Source organism: Nicotiana sylvestris, chromosome 10 (assembly GCF_000393655.2).
Source record: "Nicotiana sylvestris chromosome 10, ASM39365v2, whole genome shotgun sequence".
In the NCBI taxonomy this organism is placed as follows: Eukaryota; Viridiplantae; Streptophyta; class Magnoliopsida; order Solanales; family Solanaceae; genus Nicotiana; species Nicotiana sylvestris.
The window spans coordinates 32,216,675-32,242,483 of NC_091066.1; the positions used below are offsets into that span (position 1 = coordinate 32,216,675).

Genomic DNA, 25,809 nt, shown 5'->3' on the forward strand with positions numbered 1-25,809 from the left:
GGTTGTGTTATCCCTAATCCTACATTTAAACCCTTTGTATTGATCTCTCATATATGTTAAGAATGATATTGTTCAACAACTACCTAAATATGCACTCTCTCCCGAGTAATACATACTAAATAGGCATAGTCGATTGAGGTCCCATCAATCAATAGCAATAATAATGTAGTTGAACAAATAGAGAAAATACTACGGCAAATTTATATTAACGTAGTAGGAAAATCATCCTCCAATATGTTCCATCAAAACTTAGATAACAAATTAGCTATTCATAATAGTATGCAAAACGACAATACTAGAATTCATAACCAATAATGAAAATAGGAAGAAGGAAGTGAAAAACTTGTAGAAAAATTCTCTGCCTTGCTCCTAATGTGTTTTTGCCTCCTTAGGTCGAACCCCTGGTCTCCTTAGCCTCCTTAAGTCTAAATATCTCAAAAGTATGTCCACCTCCTCAAAATAGCATTTTTACATGTATTTATACCAAGTAGGGTTAGGCTCAGACGAAAATACCTTCTCCCGCGTGAAATAAGACAATCACTCTGTAAAATTTGCACTACCGCACCGCATGGGGCGAAACGCCATGCGGGGCGGTAGTGGGAAAGTTCAGATTGCTGATTCTAACAGGCTGCAGGAAATTTTTATAGGCACGGTGCACCGCGTGCCGCTCTATGTGTCGCGATACTAGGAATTCGCAAAAATGCAAAACATGAAAGTTGTAGCCCTTTCAAATAGCTTTCCAACGATATATTGTGGAGCCGTGAGCAAAAAGTTATGTGTATTTTACTAGTCAATACACCGTACGCCCGCTCGATTCTCCGTTTCGTTCTTAACTATCATCCGTTGATCCCCGAACACGATCCCGGCTTAATTTCTTGGAGTTTTACTCAGACTTCAAAGCTCCAAAACAGTTGAATTCATTCCATAATACCTACATAGCTCGGAAACACTCCTACAAGGAATAAAATACACAATTAGTGCAAAACACTAGCGATTAAAGCTCAAACTTAATTAAAGTGCAGTACATTAGAGTGCAATAAGCGACTAAAATACGCAATTATAGCCGATCATCAACACCCCACACTTAAACCATTGCTCGTCCTCGAGCAATCAAAATACACTTCATAAAGATACGACCTTTTTAAACAACTCTCCTAAATCATTATACCAATAATATTTAAAATAGACTAAGCACAAAAGCGTAACATCTTCACCTCAAGAATTGACTCACAAGTGCCAAATATTATTCACAACTTACTTACTTACTCTAACATAGAGGTCACTAACATTACCTTTCCTTCATGAATCAAATGCCCTCACACAACAAAAGAGAGTAGTTCCACACACCATAAACTTTAAGAACAATTAGGAACTCAAGATAGAAAGAATTCATTCACTCTCAGAAATAACATTCATATTCCATAAAAGATGCACCATAGGCTTGTCCGTAGTGTACTACTGTACGAATCGAGCTCATTTAGTCTAGGATCAAGTAAGACTTTATTTGATTGTAATGTAGGCTGCGGGCTGGGTAGGATACATTTAGCTATAAGAGTGACTACACCTCCCTACACACTTTAATACATACACTTTAATAGTTGAAATCCCACAATTATGTCAAACCATAACTCCACCTTCACATCAATTTGCATTAACTCCCAACTTATTTAAGCACAATTACATCAAGAGTTACCTCTTATCAAGGAATATTTTTTTTCACGACAACACAACTATTTTTTACTTTTCTTTCTTTTTCAATTCAAGTGGCTCTTACCTTTTCAAAACAATGCACTTTTCTCCTAATTTCAGTAGTTCCACTCAAAAGACAAACCAACCACCCCACACTTTAACTTTTAAAAGTTCATACAATTCAAGTGCTCATGAGAGGTTGAAAAGTTCAAATAGAAGGTTAGTTCAAACAAAAGGGTAAGGCTTGTAATGTGGTTGCCAAAGAAACAAGATTACAGACTCAAAGGGGTTAACTACGATACATAACAATTAGGCGGGTAAAATATACATAGCTGGCTCGACGAAGAAACGCCTATATACTTCCAAGACTAAACAAAATTACTATTTCGCTTTGCACACACACAGGGCAAGTTCTAGACATCAAATGCAATACACAGAATAACACAAAATCTTACACACACATGCCACATAACTCACTCAGGATTGGATTCATCAAGACAGTCTAGTCAAAGCAGTTAAGCAAAGTTAAGGTTATACAATTTAAGGTACTTCTACAAGATTCAAATATTGAGCCTAAGCATCACAACCAAAGTACTGACTATTCTCAAGGAATAACAAAGTTAAGAGATATCGTTGCAATTCAATTCATCTCACACTAGCTCCTACTCCTAAAAAAATAAAACTAACTACACCCAGTTCAAATAAAACCCTTGGAAAAGAACCGCGGTACAAAGAAAAATCAAGGGGGAATTACTACACTACCTACAATCCTTTTTTCTTCTTTTTAGACTTAAATCCCTCAAGAAAATTGTCTAATAGATCCATCGTCAGGAAAAGACTAATCTTTTTTTTAAATTATTCAATTAAACTAACACAGCTAAAGTAGCATAGAAAATCACCCAGACAATCTCTTCACCCCCACACTTAAAATTGTGCATTGTCCCCAATGCACACCGTACTAATAAGAGGATCAAAGAAACTCCCTGGTAGGCCAAAAGCCAAAGCACTAGCAGCTTATGGGGTACTCAGACTTTTCCCAGGCTTGGTCTTTCGTACGGGTACCTCACACTTACTTCCAACCTTCTGGTCTGTTGTTGCATCCTTCCAATAGTTTTGTTTTCCATGCTCCTAGAAAATCATAGATCGACACTACAAAAATAATACAATTGAAAAAATAAAAAAATAAAATAAAAGAAAGCAGTAAAGCTAGGTTGCCTCCCAACAAGTGCTTGATTTAGCGTCACGGCACGTCGCGAATCACTTTCTGCATCCACTTTGAACTTGTGAATTGGACCCCAAGTTTTGATTATGCTATGTGATCATGCTCCTGGTGTGGTAGAATGAATCTGACTGGCCCAATAAAATAATATAGTATTCTGCACTTCTTGGACTTTAGATGAGGTGTGTAATCCCCTCTGGCAAGAAGAATTCCAGAATGTAAGCACCTTGTTCCTCATCCCTTGACTCCTCAAGTGGCTCGGATGACTCTATTTCTATATCATCATCCAAAAATAATGTGGAAAAATGCTTGGAGCGTAGACCAATGCGCTCTACTACATGAACATTGGGATTGTCAACATACTCAGCATCAATGATACTAGAGTCAACTAAATATGTATCCTCAATATCCTTGGTTAACTCTAGTATCTCTTCTATGACATCGGCATCCTCAAAATCTAGCTCAATTGATTGTTGGTGTTCTACTCTGGCCTTCTCCTCTAGCTTATCCCCGTATTTTTTTAAATCCTCCAATATAATGGCAGTTTCTGCAGCCAATTCATGCTCATATTGGCTACTATTGTCACGACCCTAACCCGGACCCGGTCATGATGACACCTCTCGTGAAGACAAGGCCAGATGACACACTTCCAATTCATTTTTAAGAAATTAAATAATAAAAACTAAGTCTTAACATAATAATAATAAAATAAGGTGAATAATACAGTTTGCGGAATAGACATAACCCGACATCAGGGTGTCACCAGTTATGAGCATCTATCATAAAAATTACAAGTCTAGAAGAGTCTACACAACTATTACATAACCCAAACAGAAGAAAATAAGATAGAGGGAGAAGCACTGGGCTGCGGACGCCGAGCAGCTACCTAGTGAATCTCTGAAGTCTGCTGGAAGCTCTCAACCCTCACAAGCAGGACCTGAAGCGCCTGAATCTACACACGGGGTGCAGGGAGTAAAGCGAGTACTCCAACTCAGTGAGTAATAATAATAAATGAAGACTGAGCGGAAAAAAATCACATAAAAGCACATCAACATACTATAAAGAAGCAGTATAAAACCAGTAAAAGTAATAAAGCAGTGAAAACATGTAAAAACACTTAGTTCAGAAGAAGCTTCTTTAAAAAACCTTTTTAATAGTTAAACAATTAAATGAGAAGCAGCTAGAACAGATAAACAAATAAAAATCCTCCCCTCGGGCATAATGTTAACAGAATCCGCCCCTCGGGCAATATCATGGAACAACACTAACCCCTCGGGCTATGTCTCATATCATGATGGGTACCCGCGCTCGCTGGTGGTGTACAGACTCCGGGAGGGGCCCTTTACGGCCCAAGCACAATATCAAGCCATCTCGTGGCATAATCAGTAGGCTCTCGACCTCATATCAACAAGCCACATCGTGGCGTACAATCTCAGGCCCTCGGCCTCATAATCATAAATCAGTGTATCCTCATAACACAGGCCCTCGACCTTACTCAATCAGAATCACATAAGTCGCTTGGGCAACAATAAAACATGATACTTAGCCCAAATTATCATTTAATGTGTTAAAACAAAGTAATCATGGTTGAGTTATGAAAGCAGTAGAATATAACATGACTGAGTTCAAGTATAAAGTCTAAACAGTGAGGAAATATCAATAAAAATCCCCTAAGGGTCCAAATAGTTGGCACAAGGCCCAAATATGGCATTCAGCCCAAAACGTGGGGTTGCCTGAAAATAGAACTGATTTCACTCCAAGTCCTGACAACTGATGATATCAGATAGTTTTTAATCAAATACGCAGTAAAAAAGTCATACGAGATGGATTAAGTCACAATCCCCCAACGGTGCACGACCCCACGCTCGTCATCTAGCGTGTGCGTCACCTCAATATAGCACGACGATGTGCAATCCGGGATTTCATACCCTCATGACAATATTTACAATCATTATTCACCTCTATCCGGTCCAAATCTCTAGCTCGCGAAGCCTTTGCCCCTCGAATCGGCCTCCGGATGCTCCAAATCTAACCAAAATTAGTGCATAATCATCAAAATATGCTAAAATTATCTATTCATAATAGTATGCAAAACTACAATACTAGAATTCATAATCAATAATGAAAATAGGAAGAAGGAAGTAAAAAATTCGTAGAAGAATTCTCCGCCTTGCTCCTAATGTGTTCTTGCCTCCTTATGTCGAACCCCCGGTATCCTTAGCCTCCTTAGGTCTAAAGTGTGTCAAAAGTATTGTCACGCCCCGAACCTGGGGGGGGGGAGACCGGCACCTAGTGCCTCACCTATCCTTATGTACCAACTTGCAACTAAGGGACTCTGAACATATGATGTCATACTTTGGCCATGGGCCACATTGCAAGATAACTGCGAATGCTGACTAAATGTCAATATAGGCCGACAAAGCCGTCATAACTATTACAGCTGACAAACCAACCAAATATACATACAAGGCCTGGAAGCCCAACATATTGCACTAACTGACAGGATATGTCTACAAGTCTCTACTGATGGATATGCTATGATCGGAACAGTTCCCCGACCTACTCATAACATATATGCATATATATACAAGATGTACATAAGGCTCTAGACCCAAAAACTTCAAAAGACATGGAGCTTACCGATCAAGCTGAACTCGGGCAATACTTATTGAAGAGGCCTACCCGTCTGTCTATCTGACCTGCATGCATGAAATGCAACGCCCCTAAAAAAGGGATGTCAGTACGAAATAATGTACTGAGTATGTAAGGCAATATACTGAAAGCTAAAACTGAACTAATAATATAATAACTGCAAGTAGCTGGAAGTCAAAGATAATCTGAAGGTATGCTTACCTGCTGATACTGACTCAACTCCCTCAATATAGTAAGTAAAATAGATTTCCGACCCTATAAGGCTCGGTATATATATAACTGCTCTGCTATAGTAGGCTCGCTCAGAGGCGCTCGGCCATACTAGGCTCTGTATATCAACCAACTGGGCTCGCTCATAAGCGCTCGGTCACAGTAGGCTCGGTATATATGTAACTGCTCTGCCGTAGTAGACTCGCTCATAGGCGCTCGGCCATACTAGGCTCCGTATCTCGACCAACTGGTCTCGCTTATAAGCGCTCAGCCACAGTAGGCTCGGTATATATAACTTACCATCTGATCAGAGGTTGCCCAATAGGGGCCTGCCTATCGATTATAGCTCGATGGTAATGAAAATACTTTTAATACTGTATATATATAAATTCTCTGCTCTCTTGACTGGAAGAAGAAAATACTCAACTGAATATGAAGTCCCGATAAGAAAAATATTATAACTTACAAAACTAGAAAAATATACGCAATTTGCGAGACTAGCAAAATATACGTAAATTCCGGTATATGAATTTTTCTTTATTGCTTATTAACAGAATCGTGTAATGACAAGATCATGCAAAATGAAATAAGGGCTTAGCCTTAACATACCTGGAGTTGGAAAAACTCCATATAATATTTCGTTGGAAAACCTTTGTTGATTGAACGAAATTTGCCCCTGTTCCTTAGAAATTCATGGATGAAAATTATTTTCTGGTTCTAAAAATTTTGGAACGAAATCACACTTTTGGTTTCCTTGAAACTGAGAGGAAAACGTTTGAATTCCTTAAGAATTTGAAGGATTAACGTTGAAGTTTGGAAGAATTGATTTGATTTGAAATGAAGCTTGGACGAATTGTTCTGAAATTGGAATGAAGCTTGGACGTTCTTGAACAGTGAGGTTTATTTCCTCAACCCTTCCAACTAAGACATTAAATGATTTGGATAAGATTCTTACAAGTCATTACAGGACCTAAACCTTTAAATCACTTTAGACACCTATACCAATACGTAACGAGTCATATTTTTCGATTAGTGGCCTTGTGCCTCGTGGGTGGGGTGGTTAATTTATTAAATTTTTATCTACTTCTTAGTTAATTAGGTAATGTTCTGTTACCCGGTAATAAATTAATTACCCGCATAATTGAGAATTATTCCTACTTATTTAAAATATTACTCACTTTTCACATACCTTATACGCCTTACTAGCATGGTCATGTAGTATCTTATATGACACTAGTCCATAAATACTAGGTATTTTAGTTCGGATCGTATTTTACCCCAAAATGCCAAACTTCGACAAAATTCATTTTCTTCGATATTACTTACCCTTTTACCTTCATGAATTTACTCATCACTTATAATCCTTATAATCTCCAAATAATCTTTTCCTTGGACCGATGTCAATTACCTTACGACAAATTCAACGTACAATACTGCAGGGTGCAACATCGGCGTAACTTATTACTGCGAAGCGTAACATCACCGTAATGTAATACTGCAGGGTGCAATATTGTCGTAACTTAATATTGCGAAGCTAGATATCACCGTAATATAATACTGCAAGGCATAACATCATCGTAATATATTACTGTAGGACGTAACATCATCGTAATATATTATTATTGCAGAGGATAACATCATCGTAATATATTACTGCAGAGGGTAATATCATTGTAATACTGCGGGGCGTAATAAGTATGTCCACCTCCTCAAAATAGCATTTTTACATGTATTTATACCAAGTAGGGTCGGGCTCAGACGAAAATACCTTCTCCCGCGCAAAATAAGACAATCACTCTGTAAAATTTGTACTACCGCGCTACATGGGGCGACGCGCCATGCGGGGCGATAGTGGGGAAGTTTAGATCGCTGATTCTGACAGGCTGCAGGAAATTTTTACAGGCGCGGCGCGCCGCGTGCCACTCTACGTGTTGCGTTATTGGAACTTCACGAAAATGCAAAACATGAAAGTTGTTGCCCTTTCAAATAGTTTTCCAACGATATATTGTGAAGCCCAAACGGAGTTCTTAGCGAAAAGTTATGTGCATTTTACTAGACAATGTACTGTATGCCCGCTCGATTTTTCGTTTCGTTCTTAACTATCATCCGTTGATCCCCGAACACAATCCCGGCTTAATTTTTTCGGCTTTTACTCATACTTCAAAGCTCCAAATCACTTGAATTCATTACATAATACCTACATAGCTCGGAATCACTCCTACAAGGCATAAAATACACAATTAGTGCAAAACACTAGCGACTAAAGCTCAAACTCAATTAAAGTACAGTACATTAGAGTGCAATAAGCGACTAAAATACGCAATTATAGCCTATCATCAATTTGGTTCGGATTTTCGGTTATGAACACCCCTACATGGCACAATATAAAAATTACTAAATTATCTTTTAATTTCTCATTTTCCAACTTCACAAAAGTTTTTGACATTCCAGATTTTTGATTGGAACTTACAAAATTTATTAAAATTATGTGTTCAATAAACATTATTACGATTTTTTTTATTATAGAATAAAAAGAACATGAATATTTGTGCAAGGTTGTTTTAAAAAGGTGGCGTTTCTCTCTGTGTAGTGGTGTACATTCAATTGTACTATAGAGGATGGGAGAGAATGGGGACAGGGCTCGCTCGTACTCGCTAGCTGCGTATGTGGAAATGCCCCTCCAGAGTTGTTGGAATTTTTATAGCATATTTGGCCGAACCTCTAAAATAAACTTATTTTGAAAAGTATTTTTTTTCAGAAGTGCTTCCTAAAAAAATATTTTTTGTCAGAATTAACTTGTATTTGACTAACTAATTTTAAAAATACTTTTAAGTGTTTGATTGAACTTTTAAAAAGTGTTTCTAAGAATATTTTTCTCAAATGTGCTTTTCAAAAAGTACTTTTAGAAAGAAACTAGTATATTTTTTTATGCTTCTCAAAACTATTTTGTTTCTATTCAAAAGTGCTTTTTCCTTTCCAAAATTTAACTAAACACCTTAACTTTGAAAAAAAAATATTTTTGACCAAAAAGAAACTAGACCAAACAAACTACTCCCTCCGTTTCAATTTATGTGAACCTATTTCCTTTTTGGTCCTTGCAAAAAAGAATGACCCCTTTCTTTATTTAGAAACAATTTACCTTTATGCAATGATTTATAGTCACACAAAATATACGTGCCTCATTTTACACCACAAGTTCAAAAGTCTTTTCTCTTTTCTTAAATTCCGTACCCAGTCAAATGGGTTCACATAAATTGAAACGGAGCGAGTATTAGAATCGATGAATTGTAGTTGGGAGACCAAGACCAGGTCTGTCTTTTCAAGTTGGTACTATTACCTTTGCTGAATTGCTCACTCTCTCTTTATTCAAATGTTAAATAGTCAAGCAATCTCCAGTGACATAAAGGGAGCTTTTGTTTTTTGATTTTCAGTTTTCACTTTAATTCTTTATTATATGCACTGTGCTAAAAAGAAGGAATTGACCATAAGTAGAAGTCGCCCACAAAAAAAGACAAGAGAGGTCTCATGAGAATGATTGCAAATACAGCTTTCTTGGAAATTAATTAGTACTATAAATTTTGCCTCGTGGAATATCTCGACTAGTTTATTTGCAAAAGAAATCCTAAGCACATTCATAATTAAACCTTCTTAATAAAATGGTAATTGAGAACTATCAGCGTCAACATTGATTATGTATGATTGTGGTAAAATAGATAGGATCCTCTGTCCTTAATAAATGTTTTGAATTCAAATTTTATGGTAAAAAAAAATCTTGATAGAAAGCATTTTCCTCCTTAATGGACTTTATCCGGCTCGAATTAGGATTAATTTTCTTTTCTTTCTTGAATAATTAACTCAAATAGCCGTTCACCTAATCCCTTAAATTAAAAATAGCCAACATATGTATAATTTATATATAACTGTATATAATCTAATACCGGCTTGAAAAAATGAACATTGAATCTCGCCGACTATTTGTATAACAACTTCTTTCTTTACCCTACCTCTTTCTTTTTTCCTGCTATCTACATCCCTTTTCCTAATTCTTTCCTCTCTTTTTTCAAAGATAAGATAACCTTTCTCATGTTTCCATCATAACTTTTTAATGCAAGAACCTGAGAAGCTCAAGTTGTGTGTGTGGGTGTTCATGTATTGGATTTAAATTATGTAGTAGACAAGAAGTTTTATTAGTGCAAATTTAACTAATTAATAAAAAAATAATTATTCCCATTTAATTTGTTAACTGATCACGTTTATCATTGATGATATTCATAAAATTAATTTAATTGTAATTTAGTACAAATTATATATGCTTTTAACGGAGATCAATTGCTTATCCTCATTTTTATTCTTTTGTTAGATTAATTTCATATACTAGCTAGTATTCCTAGTCGCACTTTCTTTTGCATATTAATTATTATATAAATATAATATTAACTCCTAGTGGCATTTTCTTATGCATATTAATTATATACTACAATATTTCGAATCCAAACAAACCCCAAAAAGGAGTGGAAATCCAGAAAACAGTACTGCCGTCACCTTTTTACACCAGAAATTAAACTAGAAATATCCTTGGTCTGTTTCCTAGTTTGTACATACGCGGCAAACATGGAATATATAATCAACTATGCTTTCTTATTTTATTTTATCATTTGACCACAAGACTTTATAATGCTTTCGCACCTCGTTCGTTTCACCTGAATATTATGTATATATAGCCTCCCATATCTCTTCTGTTTCTCTTCATCAATTCATTAATTTGTTTCATATCCTAAATATAGATAAACAGCTACTATATAATATGGCTTTCAAGATTACCTTGAAAGCTATTATACCAAGTTGTTTCAATGTTAAGATTGATGTACTTCCTTTTGAGGACAAGAATAATATTGTTCGAGTTTCTAAAAATAGTAATAATTGTGGTCATTCAAGGCTAGCTCTTTCAGATATAAGTGATCCTGAATCATCACTTTCTATAAGTGATCTCTCATCAAATGCTATCATTGGATCCAACCTTCATATTTTCACACATTCTGAACTCAAAGTTATGACAAGTAACTTTTCGTCCTCTAATTTTCTTGGAGAAGGTGGGTTTGGTCCTGTGCATAAGGGGTTCATTGATGATAAAATAAAGCCTGGTTTAAAAGCTCAACCTGTTGCTGTTAAACTTCTGGATTTGGAAGGTTCTCAGGGCCACTTAGAATGGCTGGTGAGCAAATATATTACTCCCTTTGTTTTAATTTATGTATTTTACTTTCCTTTTTAATCTCTTTAAAAAAAGAATGTCTCTTTCTATATTTACTACTCCCTCCGTTCATCTTTACTTGTGCACTATACTAAAAATATATTTTCACTTTTACTTGTTAATTTTAGCAACAAGAGAAGAACATATTTTTTTTCCTGTTTTACCCTAATTATATTTAATTACTCATTTTTTAAATTATTTCAGAAGACTTCTCAAAATACTATCATTATTATGGGTACTATAGTAAAATATGCACTTCATCTATTATTTTTTAAAGGGGCGTGCAAGGTCCACTGTGGACAAGTAAAAATGAACGGAGAAAATAACTTTTAACTCTAACATTTCACATGATATGTTTAAGACCATAAAATTCAAGGGATTTTGGTATTACACACATTTTTAGTTGTAAAACACAAGATTCAAAAGTCTTTCTTACTTTTTTTAAACTCTCTACTTACTCAAACTAAGAGAATGAAACGCATGAAGTATAAAACTTTTTTTGGTCATTTTGAGCACTGAAATATTGTCTCTTTTCTACTAAGTTCTTTCCAATAACTAATACTAGTTTCATACTTGTTGTGTTTTCAGACTGAAGTAGTGTTACTTGGGCAATTGAGGCATCCTAATCTAGTGAAATTGATTGGATATTGCTGGGAGGATGAGCAAAGGCTTCTTGTTTACGAGTACATGGCAAGGGGAAATCTGGAGAACCAATTATTTAGAAGTATGTATCTCATATTCTTATAGTAGTAGAATATCAACAATTTTGTGAATAATTTATTCTTCATTTAAAAGCTTTTACTTTCTTTCTTCCAAAAAGCAAAATAAAATAAAATAAAATAATCATGTTCTACCTGCTAATACTTATATATATATGTATGGACATTTCACCAGTAGTTGAGGAAACAAAATTTTTGGCTCCTTTTAAGCTAAACATCTTTTTTTTAAAGAATTAACCTAAATAGCCGCTAACGTAACCGGTTAAACTGAAATTAGTGTATAAACAGTGTCGGCTGATGTATATATGCATATAATTCATGTATAATATGTAGTGTATAACCGTGTATAAATAGTATGTAGTTAATCTATGTATACTGGTTAGGAAAAGTAAACAGTAAATCCGACTGCATATTTATGTAGAAACCTCATTTTTTTTTAATGACTGACTGCAGGATGTTCGAGTAGCTTGCCATGGCTGACCAGAATGAAGATTGCAGTAGACGCAGCAAAGGGGCTAGCTTTCTTGCATGGGGAGGAAAAACCAGTAATCTACAGAGATTTTAAGGCTTCTAACATCCTCTTAGACTCGGTAATAATCTATCATCGTTAGAATTTACTCTCTATTTTAACATCTTTTTTAGATCATGGTATTATAAGAGACTATAAAATTAAGACTTGAATTATATATCAGGATTATACGGCTAAACTTTCTGACTTTGGACTAGCAAAGGATGGTCCAGAAGGCAGTGATACACATGTCACAACTCGTGTTATGGGCACTTATGGCTATGCTGCTCCTGAGTATATGATGACAGGTAAATTTATTCATACTTGGGTCTATATAAATGTCTTTTACAATAGTGACGGACTTAGTTTTAAGTCATATGTGCTCATTTATTTTTTAATTTAAAGTTGCTGCTAATTACCAAAGATTACTCCGATTAATTTATTTTTATGTTATGATACTAGTTTCAATATAAAAATGTAATGCATGGATAAAAACAGTAGTTTGATCGAACAACCAGCTATGTAGGTCCGCCATTATTAAAGTTTTTGTACACCCTTCAAAGTTTAATTATAAGATCATATTTTATCAAAAATATACTCCATCTCTCTTCTAAATGTCTTAATTGATTAATATTTGCACTAGTTTGAGTAGTAAGGGTGAATTTGAAAGGGGGAAAAACGGTAATAGATACCTCTTGTTTTTCTATGAAATTCTAAAATTTTGAAACCAATTTAATTTATCAAAGCGAATAATATCTGGAAATATTTGGAACTGAATGGAGTACAAAACTTTCATGAAAACGTGGGTGTGGACGTACGGGCGGAGATAGAAGTTCAGTCGAACTCAATTGCATTTTTTTAAACAGTGTATTTGTGCTAAATAATTCATTAAATATGTATATTAGAATCAAATTATTAGCACTTGAACTCGTCTTTCTAAAGTTTAAAACCCATAAAATAGAAATTCTGGTTTCGCCTCTGTGTGGACGTGACACATTATAACAACAACAATAACAATAACAAACCCAATGGGGTCTGGAGAGGGTAGTGTGGACACAAACTTTACCCTAGATAGAGAGGTCGTTTCTAATAGAACCTCGACTAAACAAGATGCAAAGAATTACTGGCAACATGTGGTAACAAGAAAACTAAAACGAAAAAATGCAATCAAACAATAAATAGTACCATCAATCCAAGAAAAAAGAGATATCATGCATGCTAACACTACTGAAAAAAAGAATAAACACGCGTAGCTGCCTACTAACCGTCCGACGTGACACATTATCTAACCTTTTTTTCTCTTTTTTTAACAGGTTATTTGACAACTAAGAGCGATGTGTACAGCTTCGGAGTCGTCTTATTAGAATTACTAACAGGACGACAAGCCATTGACAAGAAACGTCCTAGTAGAGAGCAAAACTTGGTAGAATGGGCAAGGCCATTCCTCAAGGATTCACACAAGCATGACAGAATAATGGACTCTAGACTTGAAGGTCAGTACTCAACTCAAGGAGCCAAAAAAGTGGCTGCATTGGCTTATCAGTGCTTAAGTCAAAAGCCTAAGTCTAGACCTACTATGACCAATGTGGTCAAGATCTTGGAACCTGTATTGGACTTAAAAGATATACCAATTGGTCCATTTGTATATGTGGTTCCTTCTTTTGACTGTAAAAGTAGTGGATTGAATAATGGTTGTTTGGAGAAAAAGAGGGGTGAAGAAAAAGAGGAAGAAAATAAGGTGAAAATAAGTGATCAAAATGACAAAGAAATTAGTGCAGGATAAAAGAGAGAAAATGGTTGCAGGCAGCGCAGACTTGGCCACATGAAGCAAAAGAATCAACTAAAGTCTGCTACTGTTCACTCAGATACTTATCTGTTAGGACTTTAAGGCACGAATTCAGATAGTCAATGTAGGAAAAAAAAAAAAGGACAGCTCGGTGCATTAAACTTTCATTATGTATGAAATTCGGAGAAGGGTCGGATCACAAGAGTCTATTGTATACAACCTTACTTTGCATTTCTGCAAGAGGTTATTTTCACGGCTCGAACCCGTAACCTCTTGGCCATATGGCAACAACTTTACCAGTTACGCCAATGCATCCTTCAAATAGTTCATGTAGAACCTAGAAAAAGAAACCAAAAAAATAGGAATTATGAGAAAAGAAAAATCACGGCTACCCCATACCAAGGTGTGGTTGAATTATAAAGGTTCTTTCAACCGTTGGAATGAAGTTATCTTTCAGCAGGGATCACTAAAACCCTATAGTCAGCTCTTTATAGCGTGAATCTTGATTAATCGACAAAAAAAAGATCTTGATTAATCAAGTCGGTGAATTTCGGATACCGGACCAAAGAAAAAAATTACAGCGCATTGTTGTTAAGTATGTGTTAGTTGATTATTTCATGGATGTTTGTTGTTTTTTAATTAATTTATTCAAGAAATTTGAATTGTCATTTTAGCTAGATTTTTTTTGTTTGACGCTTTAAAACAATGTTCACAAAAAGTCGCCAAAATTGTTAGTAGTATATCTTTGAAAGCTTTTGAACTTGTAAAAGAATACAATTCTTCACTTTATTTAGGGATGGCAACGGGGCGGTGCGAGTGCGTGGTGATGCGGGTTTAGATACATGCGGGATGGTGCTGGTCAAAATAAAAATATTTAACATTTATACGGGTGCGGTGCAGGCGTGGGTTTAAAAAGGGTACGTGGGTTTAAGTACATCTATATTTGCTGATATTTGTTCTTTGATTTTTAATCTAGTTCTTTGGTTGATTTAGCTAGTGGGTTAATGTTGCCATAAAGTCGTAAATAGCTAGTTCTGTCGGCCTGCCTTTGTTATGATATATTGTAAAGATTTGAGTTTTAAAAATAAAGATACTAGTCATATGTACAAAAGAAAATGCTTTCAAAACCCCCAAAAAAAAAAACTAAAAAAGAAAATAACAGAAAGAGAAAGTGCAATTATGAAGACGTCAAATTTAAGGGAGAAATTAAAAAATAGCCAGATTTATATCCGGTCGTTCAAAAATAGCTCAGTTTCAAAAGTAATCGAAATATAGCCACTTTTCATGTAAAGATAAATCTGAGCGAAAACACTGTTCAAAACCCGAAAAATACGCCAGTATATTATACTGGAGTTCCAGCATAAGTATGCTTGAATTCCAGCATATTATACTGGAGTTCCAGGATAAGTATACTGTAACTCCAGCATAATATGATGGAGTTCCAGCAAGTATAATTGTCCAATATAATATACTGGAGTTTGGAGCACCAGTGCTCCAGTCTCCAGTATATTATCTGAAGTCAGCAAAATATACCGATCCAGCATAATATGCTGGAGTTCATACACAGGTGCACCGAACTCCAGTATATTATGTTGGATCGGTCTCTGTTGCAGCAAAATAGTGACTATTTTTTATTGAATTCGTAAACGCTGGCTATTTATGAATGGCCAGTCGGAAAACTGGCTATAACGTGCTATTTTTACCAAATTTAACATAAAGCTCCACTAATATTGCAACCAAACGATGATCCAAATCCTTCTCAATCGAACCTTTTTCCCACCTTATTTTCTGAAGATTACCGTTCATCATTTGGACACTCATACAAGAAGTTATGGCTAAATTACCAAACACTACCGGAAATTGTACTACCGCGCCGCCCCACGTAGCACCTGGCGCGCCGCGCCACTAGGGAATTCCAGAATGATATGAAATTTCATTTTTAGACACATTTTGCATAACTGCCCCGTGCCCCACGGCGCCCCACGCGCCGCGGCTGTACTAAAATGGGTTTTTAAAACCTGAACCCCATTTCATTTAACTCTTTTGAGGTTCATTATTTTGGGGATTTATGGAGCTTTTAGAGAGAGGGGAGAGCATATCTAGAGAGAGGAAGAAGCTCAAGTGCCTTGTTCGTAAAAAATCTCATTCAAGCCCTGAAATCCAACAAGAAATCCTTCAAGTTCTTCATCAAAGAGGTAAGGTTCTATACCCTAGTCTTCAATTTCGGTTTTGGTTGATTGTTGAGCAAGAATTCATGGGAAAACTTGAAATAAGTCACTTGTAGTCATTGCTAGTCAATAATATGAGATTATCATTGAATATCCCTACTAGATTACTTGTTTTTGGAGTGAAATCCGAAAGTTTAGGCCTAGAGATTTGAAAATTTGATTTGAGAATTTGGAGGTAGAATTGATGTCGGAATTTGGTGAAATATGTATGGTTGGACTCGTGGTTGGATGGAATTTCATATTTCGTAACTTTTGTTAGGTTCTGAGACATGGTCCCCATAGGCGATTTTTGGGTTAATATCGGATTTTGTTGGAAAATTATTATTTTCATATGGAATTAATTTCTATAATATGTATTGAATGAATCGAGTTAATTATGGCTAGATTCGAGACGTTTGGAGGCCGACTTGAGAGGCAAAGGCATTGCGGAGTAGGATTTTTTGCTAGGTTTGCGGTAAGTAACCATTGTAAATCTGGAACTGAGGGTACAAATCCCGGTATTTCGAATTGTTTTGATAAATGAGGTGACACACATGCTAGGTGACGAGCGTGCACCGGTAGGGATTGTGACTTGGTCCGTCCCGTAGCGACTATTAAACCACGTACTTGATTTGAAATCTTATGATATCTCATGATTTAGACATTTAGGTTGTATTATGGGTTGTATGCCATGTTGGGGCGTTGTGCCGACCTGTTGAGACCCTTAGAGACATTTTTACTATTTTTTCTCACTCTATTTGATTAAAAGCATATCATTAGTCATGTTTTACCTATTTACTGTTTAAAACTGGTTTTGTCACTCTACTTCTTAAATGTGAGAATTGTTCGGACTGAGTTCCCTGATTCCTACTATTACACCCGAGTGGCTGTGAGGTTAATGACTGAGAGAGGTTGAGGACCTAATGGTGAGGAATATAAATATTATGGATCGGGTTGGACGCCGCAGCAATATTATAAGTATATATTATGGATCGGGCTGCACACCACAACAATACTTATATGGATCGGGCTGCACGCTGCAACAATATTATAAGTATATATTATGGATCGGGCTGCACGCCGCAACAATACTTTTATAGATCGGGCTGCACGCTGCAGCGATATATATATATATATATATATATATATATATTGGATCGGGCTGCGCGCCGCAACGATATGACGCTTGGACTGTAGGAGCCCCTCCGGAGTCTATACACCCCCAGTGAGCGTAGTCGACTATAAACTATGGATCGGGCTGCACGCTGCATCGATTATTATGATTATTACTATTATGAAATATTGTGGAGCCTGAAGGCTGAGTGTGAGTACCGAGTGAAGAGAGCTGAGTCACGAGTGACTGAGAGGCTTGCCCGAAGGGCTATATTTATGAGTGATACCTTGTCCGAGGGGCCCATTTATAATATTTTGCTGATTTCACTCTTCTTTCAACATAAGCCTCTAATGAAATCTACTAAGTAAATGAATTCAAAGTATTTCAAATGAAACTGAAGCTTTATGAAGAAACTAGTTTTAAAATTGATGAGTTTGACTTGATATTCTGTCGTTTGCTCTTCTATATGATTTAAACTGCTCGTCACTGCTTTCAGACCTTATTTACTTTAGTTACTTACTGAGTTGGGCGTACTCACGTTACTCCCTGCACCTTGTGTGTAGATCCATATACCGGAGCGGTAGAGTGAGGGTCCTCAGCATTGTTAGAGTTTGCTGGAGACTGCAAGGTAGCTGCATAGCGTCCGCAACCCTGCTTTCTTCCTTTTATCTTTGTTTTCCCGTATTTTAGACTTGTTATTTATTAGACAGTCAGATTTGTATATTTAGAGGCTCTAGACTCGTGACACCAGATGTTTGGGCTATGTTGGTTTAATATTTTATTGATTACGCACATTTTCAGCTGTCTTAAACATTTCTTATGAAAAATTGGGATTTAAATCCGTGTTAGAAAATGGTTTTATAAAAGAAATTTGTTATGGTTAATGGTTTTGGGTTGGCTTGCCTAGTAATATGATAGGCGCCATCACGACCGGGTATTTGGGGTCGTGACAAGTTAGTATCAGAGCCTACATTATATAGGTCTCGCGAGTCATGAGCCGGTTTAGTAGAGTCTTGCAGATCGGTATGGAGACGTCTGTACTTATCTTCGAGAAGCTACAGAACCTTTAGGAAATTCCACACTCTTGAATTCTTATCGTGCATCATTGATTCAACTTGAAATGTAACTCTTTGAATTCCTTCCACGCGTTCGTATGCGCACATGAGTGCTCGATATCAGCTATGCATCAATGGCTTGTGATTCCCTAATCGAGGGCGAGATGTGATCTCTGTGTGTTGATATTGGGCCAGTCTAGAAGACTTGAGGTCAGATTTTGCCTATAGCTTGATCCCTGAGCTGTTGATTGCACGAGTGTGTGTTTCTGGATCAATATGTTAGATTGTGTCCCTATTAAGGGAAGTGATGACTGGATAGTTACGTGATGAGTGTGATGTGACTGCGAGATATGTTCATATGAATTGAATGAGACGAGAAGGGTCTGCTTTGGGGCAGCACGAACTATCTGGTGCTTGATTTCCATCGTGATCTGATGTATAGCCCCCAGTTGTGGGTGTGATGAAGGATCTTTTCATGTTGTTTAGTTAGGAGGTGAAGTAGATTTCACGTTGCGATATGAGTTCAGACTCAGGGACATTAAATGATTGCATTTTAATTGTGTTTGCGAAAAGAGTATAAAAAAATTCCAGCTTAAGGCTAAGCATGCTAGTTATCATTTGCGAAATAAACTACAGAGGTGTGATCTTTACAATGTTGTGTGGAGAACTTTCTTTTCTACCCGTATGGCAGATGTATTGAGATTTAAATTTGAATTTGTCAAAAAAAAGGTTGACCTGACCATCACGAGAGTGAAGGCGAGCTTAGTAGATGAATTGAGGAACTATATAAGTTGTGTTGCATGAGCTGAGAAAGAATTTAGTCAAATCACACTATGGTGTTATGGCGGTAACTGGATATATGTATTGTAAATTATTGAATGTTCTGATCTATGGCATTGAGCCAAGTGGGGGAGTCCGCTATCGGCTATTTGATTTCATTATTATATGTTAAATTTAGGTTTTGGTTCGTAACATGCTCATGGGTCAGTTATGACCTGCAGAGGTTGAGATCAGGGAAGACTAAAATAATGAAATTCCTGAATACGGGTTATATTGTGTTTTATGAGTATATTAAGATCATGGGATGATTAAGTTATTAATTCTGAAGAATGTAATTTGCATGGAACGTGAATACGACCAGTGGTGTTAAGACATGGTTACTCCCTTGAGTGTTGTTGTGCTAATGGGACATGTGTTATTTGGCTTGTTTAGGCGGTGCAATTTAGATTTGAGCAGAATAGACGACTCTTGAAAGAAGTCTTATGGATTCAGAAATGTATATGTAGCAATTGAAAAAAATCGAATTTGTATGCTGCTAGAATCAATTATTTATATTGGATGGTACCGAGACTTGCGGTAATTCTGTATAATTACGGATTCTGTACTCCAGTATAATGGAGAAAAACGAATGATTTTAAATCCACTTAAGGTACATTTAGAAGGGGTGTTTCAGTTGTGGTACTTACGGGGATACTTAAGGATAATATAGTGGCTTATGGGCCTTAGGGCCGTATGGTTTTATGCTGGAATCTCTAGTAGTGAACTTTGGGTAACATTCATGGTGTATGTCAAGTAAGAGCGATAACTTGAGGGTAATTCGAAAAGGAATCAAAGAAAAAGAATAGCTTGGTAGTGATTTGGATCAACACAATAATGAATATGATCGGTTCTTGGTGTATTGATAATGTGATGAGGATCTACAGAGGTTTTGGTGGCAATATTCATGTGTTTTGCGACCCACGTGATTTGTTAAAGTTACAGGAATATAGTTCTGGCAGCTTGGTTATGTGCAAATGAATTGTAAGGTATTCTTTATGGTTTCTACCAGGGTTTGAGCCAGATACTTTCTACCGGCGTGAGGAACATGTTGTGTATTATGATTTGTCCCTCAATGGGAGCAATTAGAAGGTTTCTAACTAACTGGTATATAATTTACTGGTAATTTAGAATTTATAATGAGATTCTTGTGTTTGTCACATGATGGCATGATAGAGATGGCGTGTTGTATGGGATTAAGATTTGCATGTATAGGGTGGCAGATTATTCTTAAAGGGAAGGTCACGAATTCTGGTTAGAATAGTTAGTTTTGGATAGTTAGATTAATGTTATAACTGCTCGGTAATCCCTAAGAAGGGTACGCATATTAAAAAAAAGGGCGCATTATGTTTGACTAACGGATGTTCATTGATATTACGACACTCACTTGGTTGATCGACTAATAATATTCAGATTTTGCTATGTAGCACGAAAGAATTATGAAAATATTTATCGTGGGATGGTTGTACTTGATGTATGTGTTAGTCATCTGAGTGTTGGGGTTGTTATTAGTTAGGACGGTTTATGCGATCTATGAATTTGGAGACTAAGAGTTCTTAGAAGTATACTATTTCGGGAATTGCGGCATGTTTGATGTGAGTATTTTATTTAAACTCAATGGAAGCACTAGTTGCACTAATTGATTGTGATAACTACATACTGCGAGTGCGCATATATGTGAGGTTTAAACCCATGTGTGAGCACCGGAGAAATTATTCGTGCTCGGGAATATGTTTAGGCTATGATATGCCTAGAATTGACTGTTGAGTTTTAAGCTATGATGTTTCTCACATGTAACATTGTGTGAGCTATTTGGGTTGTGTTTGAGGATACATAAGGGTTAAAAAAAATAAATCCCTAAACAAACTTAATAAATGCCTTAGTGATGAAAGATTTTCGATTTGAGTTATGATAGCACAATTTGTTCGCGTCTAGAGTATAATGTGTTATTTATGCCAGTCCAGAAGCACGAGAATCTTATTTAATTTAGTATATATGGGTGTACTTGTTGGATTGCTCCTATATGATATACGTGGACTGGAGGTCTGTGACCATGCCAGGTGCATTATGTTATCGGCAACTGAGTCGCTCTTGTGGTTGTTGTTAAGGTGAGCTCTAGAAGAGCTGGCTATTGTTATTCGATTCGTGTGTCTTGGTTCCACTATGAATGATGAGCTTATAGCATTTTGATTGTGGTGGTGCTTGTTGAACTTGCGAAACAATTCTCTTCTTTGAGATATTTTTCCTTTTGGGTACCCGGATGGTGCAATATTGAGTTATATTGGTGTGGCATGTGTGTGTAATAGTTGTGTTTTATAATATAATGCCATTGGACTTAGAATGTGCACTATCAGATTTGATTATGGTGTATTTGGGAGGATGATATCGAATGTTGGCCTATAAAGTGATAGAGGTCCTGGTGGAAACGAAAGAGCTCCATGAATTGTTGATCTGATTGGTGGTAAGGTAATTCCATTTTTTTCTTTCATTTGACAGTGTATGAAGGTTTTGCAATGAGGTGTTACTTAATATGGGGTTTAATACTGGTACCGGGTTTGTATTTAAGTAGCTAGAGTGATTAGGAACTGTTGCGAGTATGCGAGTTGTGTGGTATAACATATGATTGCATTTGGAGTTATGTCTAAGTCTTAATATAGCTTGTTAACGCACATGCAGTGCGTATATGTAAAAAAAAATCGAGTCTTGAAAAGAAATTCTTGGATGTTGGGGATTGGATTCCAAGGTTTATAGGCTAACACTGAATTAGTGATTTTCTATTTTTGTGGTGTCGTCAGGCCAATATGGAATAGGGTAATGTGGGATCACCCTTGAGTATAGATACATGATAGGTGAATTAGTGATTTGAAGGTTCAAACATATCAAAGAAGAAGCATTACCCCGTGATTAAATATATGGGATATGAAATCTTATCATCATTTTTGTACTAGAACATCTTAGAGTAATTGTTGCAGGTCGCCAAAGTTTTAGTTCTGGTGTCCGGCGTAGAGATTTAGAGTTGAAGAGAGTGAACGGGTTATTATCAATATTGTCTTCATGGGGATGATATGTGAATTTCTAATACGGGTAACGTATGTGCAGTTACATCATGCCTTATGAAATCCCGAAGGGAATATGCCAAACTATAAGTATGATGTCTCTCTATTAGTGTCCTCTATATATTCTATGCTTTCATGTGTCTATATCTAATGGAGGTAGTTGGAAATCCTTTGTGTATTATTATGGAGGATACTACTGAAGGTAAAGTTAATGGATAATTGTCCAATGAGAGGTACTTAATTGTCATCCTTGTTAGATAAGTCTAATAGTTGAGATTGCTACCGTGAATGTGTTATGGCAAAGTTTGTGAGTCGAGAAGCACACCTCGAAGGCCGAAAGTGTTAAAAAAATGTTCTCACTGTTGGATCGAAAGTTATTTTCTAGGGTTATGATTTAAATAGGTGCAACTCATGTCTATGTATCAATTTTGATAATACAATACATGAAATGTTGAGATTTATGTTGTTGATATACATTGTGAAGCTTTGTCGAGTTTTAGATATGTTGTTAGTATGGTTTTGGTGATTCTCTAGCAGGTGGATATGCCCTCTTACAAAGGAGACTCTGTCGAAATTTCTGGAAAATTTGGGAGCTGGAGGTGTGTGAGAAAAGAGTTATATTATGTTATGTGTTTGGGGGACGAACTTTACTTCTCATTCGAGGACGAATGATCCTAAATGGGGGAGAATGTAACACCCCGGAAAAATATTTTCGAAGTACTTAAGTGCTATTAAGAAAGTTGACGTGCATTACTTATATAATTTTGTCTGCAAATGATGGCTATTAATTAGATATGATAATAAGTGTATGAGGCATATTATAAGTGATTTGGGGGTCTAAGGAGAGGCCTAAGTCCAAGCCCATTTGAAAATTTTCATTATAGACGAAAGTTTCGAATGAGCACATACAAGATCAAACTTTGGACGGGTATACCTACATATATATATATATATATATATATATATATATATATATAAGGATTTATTTGATGAATAACCTATAAAATGAAAGATCTTCGAGTCTAGTTTCTAACGCTTCAAACCGTTCGTCATTTGGACACTCCTACAAGAAGTTATGGCCAAATTACCAAACACTGCCGGAAATTGTACTACCGCACCGCCCCACGCGGCGCCCGCCATGCCGCGCCACTAGGGAATTCCAAAATGATCCGAAATTTCATTTCTAGACACATTTTACACAGCCGCCCAGTGCCCTGCGGCGCCCCACGCACCGCAGCTGTACTAAAATGGGTTTTTAAGACCCGAACCCCATTTCATTTAACTCGTTTGAGGTTCATTATTTTGGGGATTTTTGGAGCTTTTAGAGAGAGGGGAGAGCATATCAAGAGAGAGGAAGAACTCAAGTGCCTTGTTCATAAAAAATCTCGTTCAAGCCCTGAAATCCAACAAGAAATCCTTCAAGTTCTTCATCAAAGAGGTAAGGTTCTATACCCTAGTCTTCAATTTCGGTTTTGGTTGATTGTTGAGCAAGAATTCATGGGAAAACTTGAGATAAGTCACTTGTAGTCATTGCTAGTCAATAATATGGGATTATCATTGAATATCCCTACTAGATTACTTGTTTTTGGAGTGAAATCCGAAAGTTTGGGCCTAGGGATTTGAAAATTTGATTTGAGGATTTGGAGGTCGAATTGATGTCGGAATTTGGTGAAATCTGTATGGTTGGACGTGGTTGGATGAAGTTTCATATTTCGTAACTTTTGTCAGGTTCTAAGACATGGGCCCCACGGGCAATTTTTGGGTTAATTTCATATTTTGTTGGAAAATTATTATTTTCATATGGAATTAATTTCTATAATATGTATTGAATGAATCGAGTTAATTATGGCTAGATTCGAGACGTTTGGAGGCCGACTTGAGAGGCAAAGACATTGCGGAGTAGGATTTTTTTGTTAGGTTTGAGGTAAGTAACCATTGTAAATCTGGAACTGAGGGTACAAAACCCCGGTATTTCGAATTGTTTTGATAAATAAGGTGACACACATGCTAGGTGACGAGCGTGTGGGCGTGCACCGGTAGGGATTGTGACTTGGTCTGTCCCTTAACGACTATTAAGCCACGTACTTCATTTGAAATCTTATAATATTTCATGATTTAGACATTTAGACTATATTATGGGTTGTATCCCATGTTTGGGGCCTTGTGCCGACCTGTTGAGACCCTTAGAGACATTTTTACGGTTTTTCCTCACTCTATTTGATTAAAAGCATATCATCAGTCATGTTTTACCTGTTTATTGTTTAAAACTGGTTTTATCACTCTACTTCTTAAATGTGAGAACTGTTCGAACTGAGTTCCCTAATTTCTATTGTTACGCCCGAGTGGTTGTGAGGTTAATGACTGAGAGAGGTTGAGGACCTAATGGTGAGGACTATAATATTATGGATCGGGTTGGACGCCGCAACAATATTATAAATATATATTATGGATCGGGCTGCACACCGCAATAATACTTATATGGATTGGCTACACGCCGCGACAATATTATAAGTATATATTATGGATCGGGCTACGTGCCGCAGCGATATGATGCTTGGGCTGTAGGAGCCCCTCCGGAGTCTGTATACCCCCAATGAGCGTAGTCGACTATAAACTATGGATCGGGCTGCACGCCGCAGCGATTATTATGATTATTACTATTATGAAATATTGTAGAGACTGAGTGCTGAGTGTGAGTACCGAGTGACGAGAGCTGAGTCACGAGTGACTGAGAGGCTTGCCCGGGGGGCTATATTTATTAGTGATGCCTTGCCCGAGGGGTCCATTTATAATATTTTGCTGATTTCACTCTTCTTTCAACATAAGCCACTGATGAAATCTGCTAATTAAATGAATTCAAAGTATTTCAAATGAGACTGAAGCTTTATGAAGAAACTAGTTTTAAAACTGATGAGTTTGACTTGATATTCTGTCATTTGCTCTTCTATATGATTTTAAACTGCTCGTCACTGCTTTTAGACCTTATTTACTTTAGTTACTTACTGAGTTGGCGTACTCACGTTACTCTCTGCACCTTGTTTGTAGATCTAGGTGCCCGAGCGGCAGAATGAGGGTCCTCAGCATTGTTAGAGTTTGTCGGAGACTGCAAGGTAGCTGCATGGCGTTCGCAGCCCTGCTTTCTTCCTCTTATCCTTGTTTTCCCACATTTTAGACTTGTTATATATTAGACAATCAGATTTGTATATTTAGAGAATCTAGACTCGTGACACCAGATGTTTGTGCAGTGTTGGTTTAATATTTTATTGATTCCGCACATTTTTAGCTATCTTAAACATTTCTTATGAAAAATTGGGATTTAAATACGTGTTAGAAAATGATTTTATAAAAGAAATTTGTTATGGTTAATGATTTTGGGTCGGCTTGCCTAGTAATGTGATAGGCGCCATCACGACCAGGCATTTGGGGTCGTAAGACAAAGTCACTACATTGAGATGTCATCTTCAGCTAGTGAACAAGCGAGGACCTTTGTTTGGAAGAAACTGCAGGTTACCATTTGGTCAGGAAATGCT

At 36.7% G+C, this 25,809-nt stretch overlaps 1 protein-coding gene across 2 annotated transcripts; it reads left to right on the plus strand.

Annotated features, from left to right (window-relative positions):
- Positions 1-10,549: 10,549 nt before the first annotated feature.
- LOC104230981 (serine/threonine-protein kinase RIPK-like) lies at positions 10,550-14,598 on the plus strand. 2 transcript variants are annotated; one of them, XM_070160511.1, is made up of 5 exons: positions 10,550-10,982; positions 11,607-11,742; positions 12,191-12,327; positions 12,430-12,553; positions 13,559-14,598. In XM_070160511.1, exons 1-5 carry the CDS (start codon positions 10,575-10,577, stop codon positions 14,026-14,028), a joined length of 1,275 nt encoding a protein of 424 aa, XP_070016612.1. In that variant the 5' UTR covers positions 10,550-10,574; the 3' UTR covers positions 14,029-14,598. The 2 variants fall into 2 exon arrangements, with proteins under 2 accessions (XP_070016612.1, XP_070016613.1); XM_070160512.1 differs by having other exon boundaries at positions 12,469-12,553.
- The last annotated feature ends 11,211 nt before the right edge of the window (positions 14,599-25,809 follow it).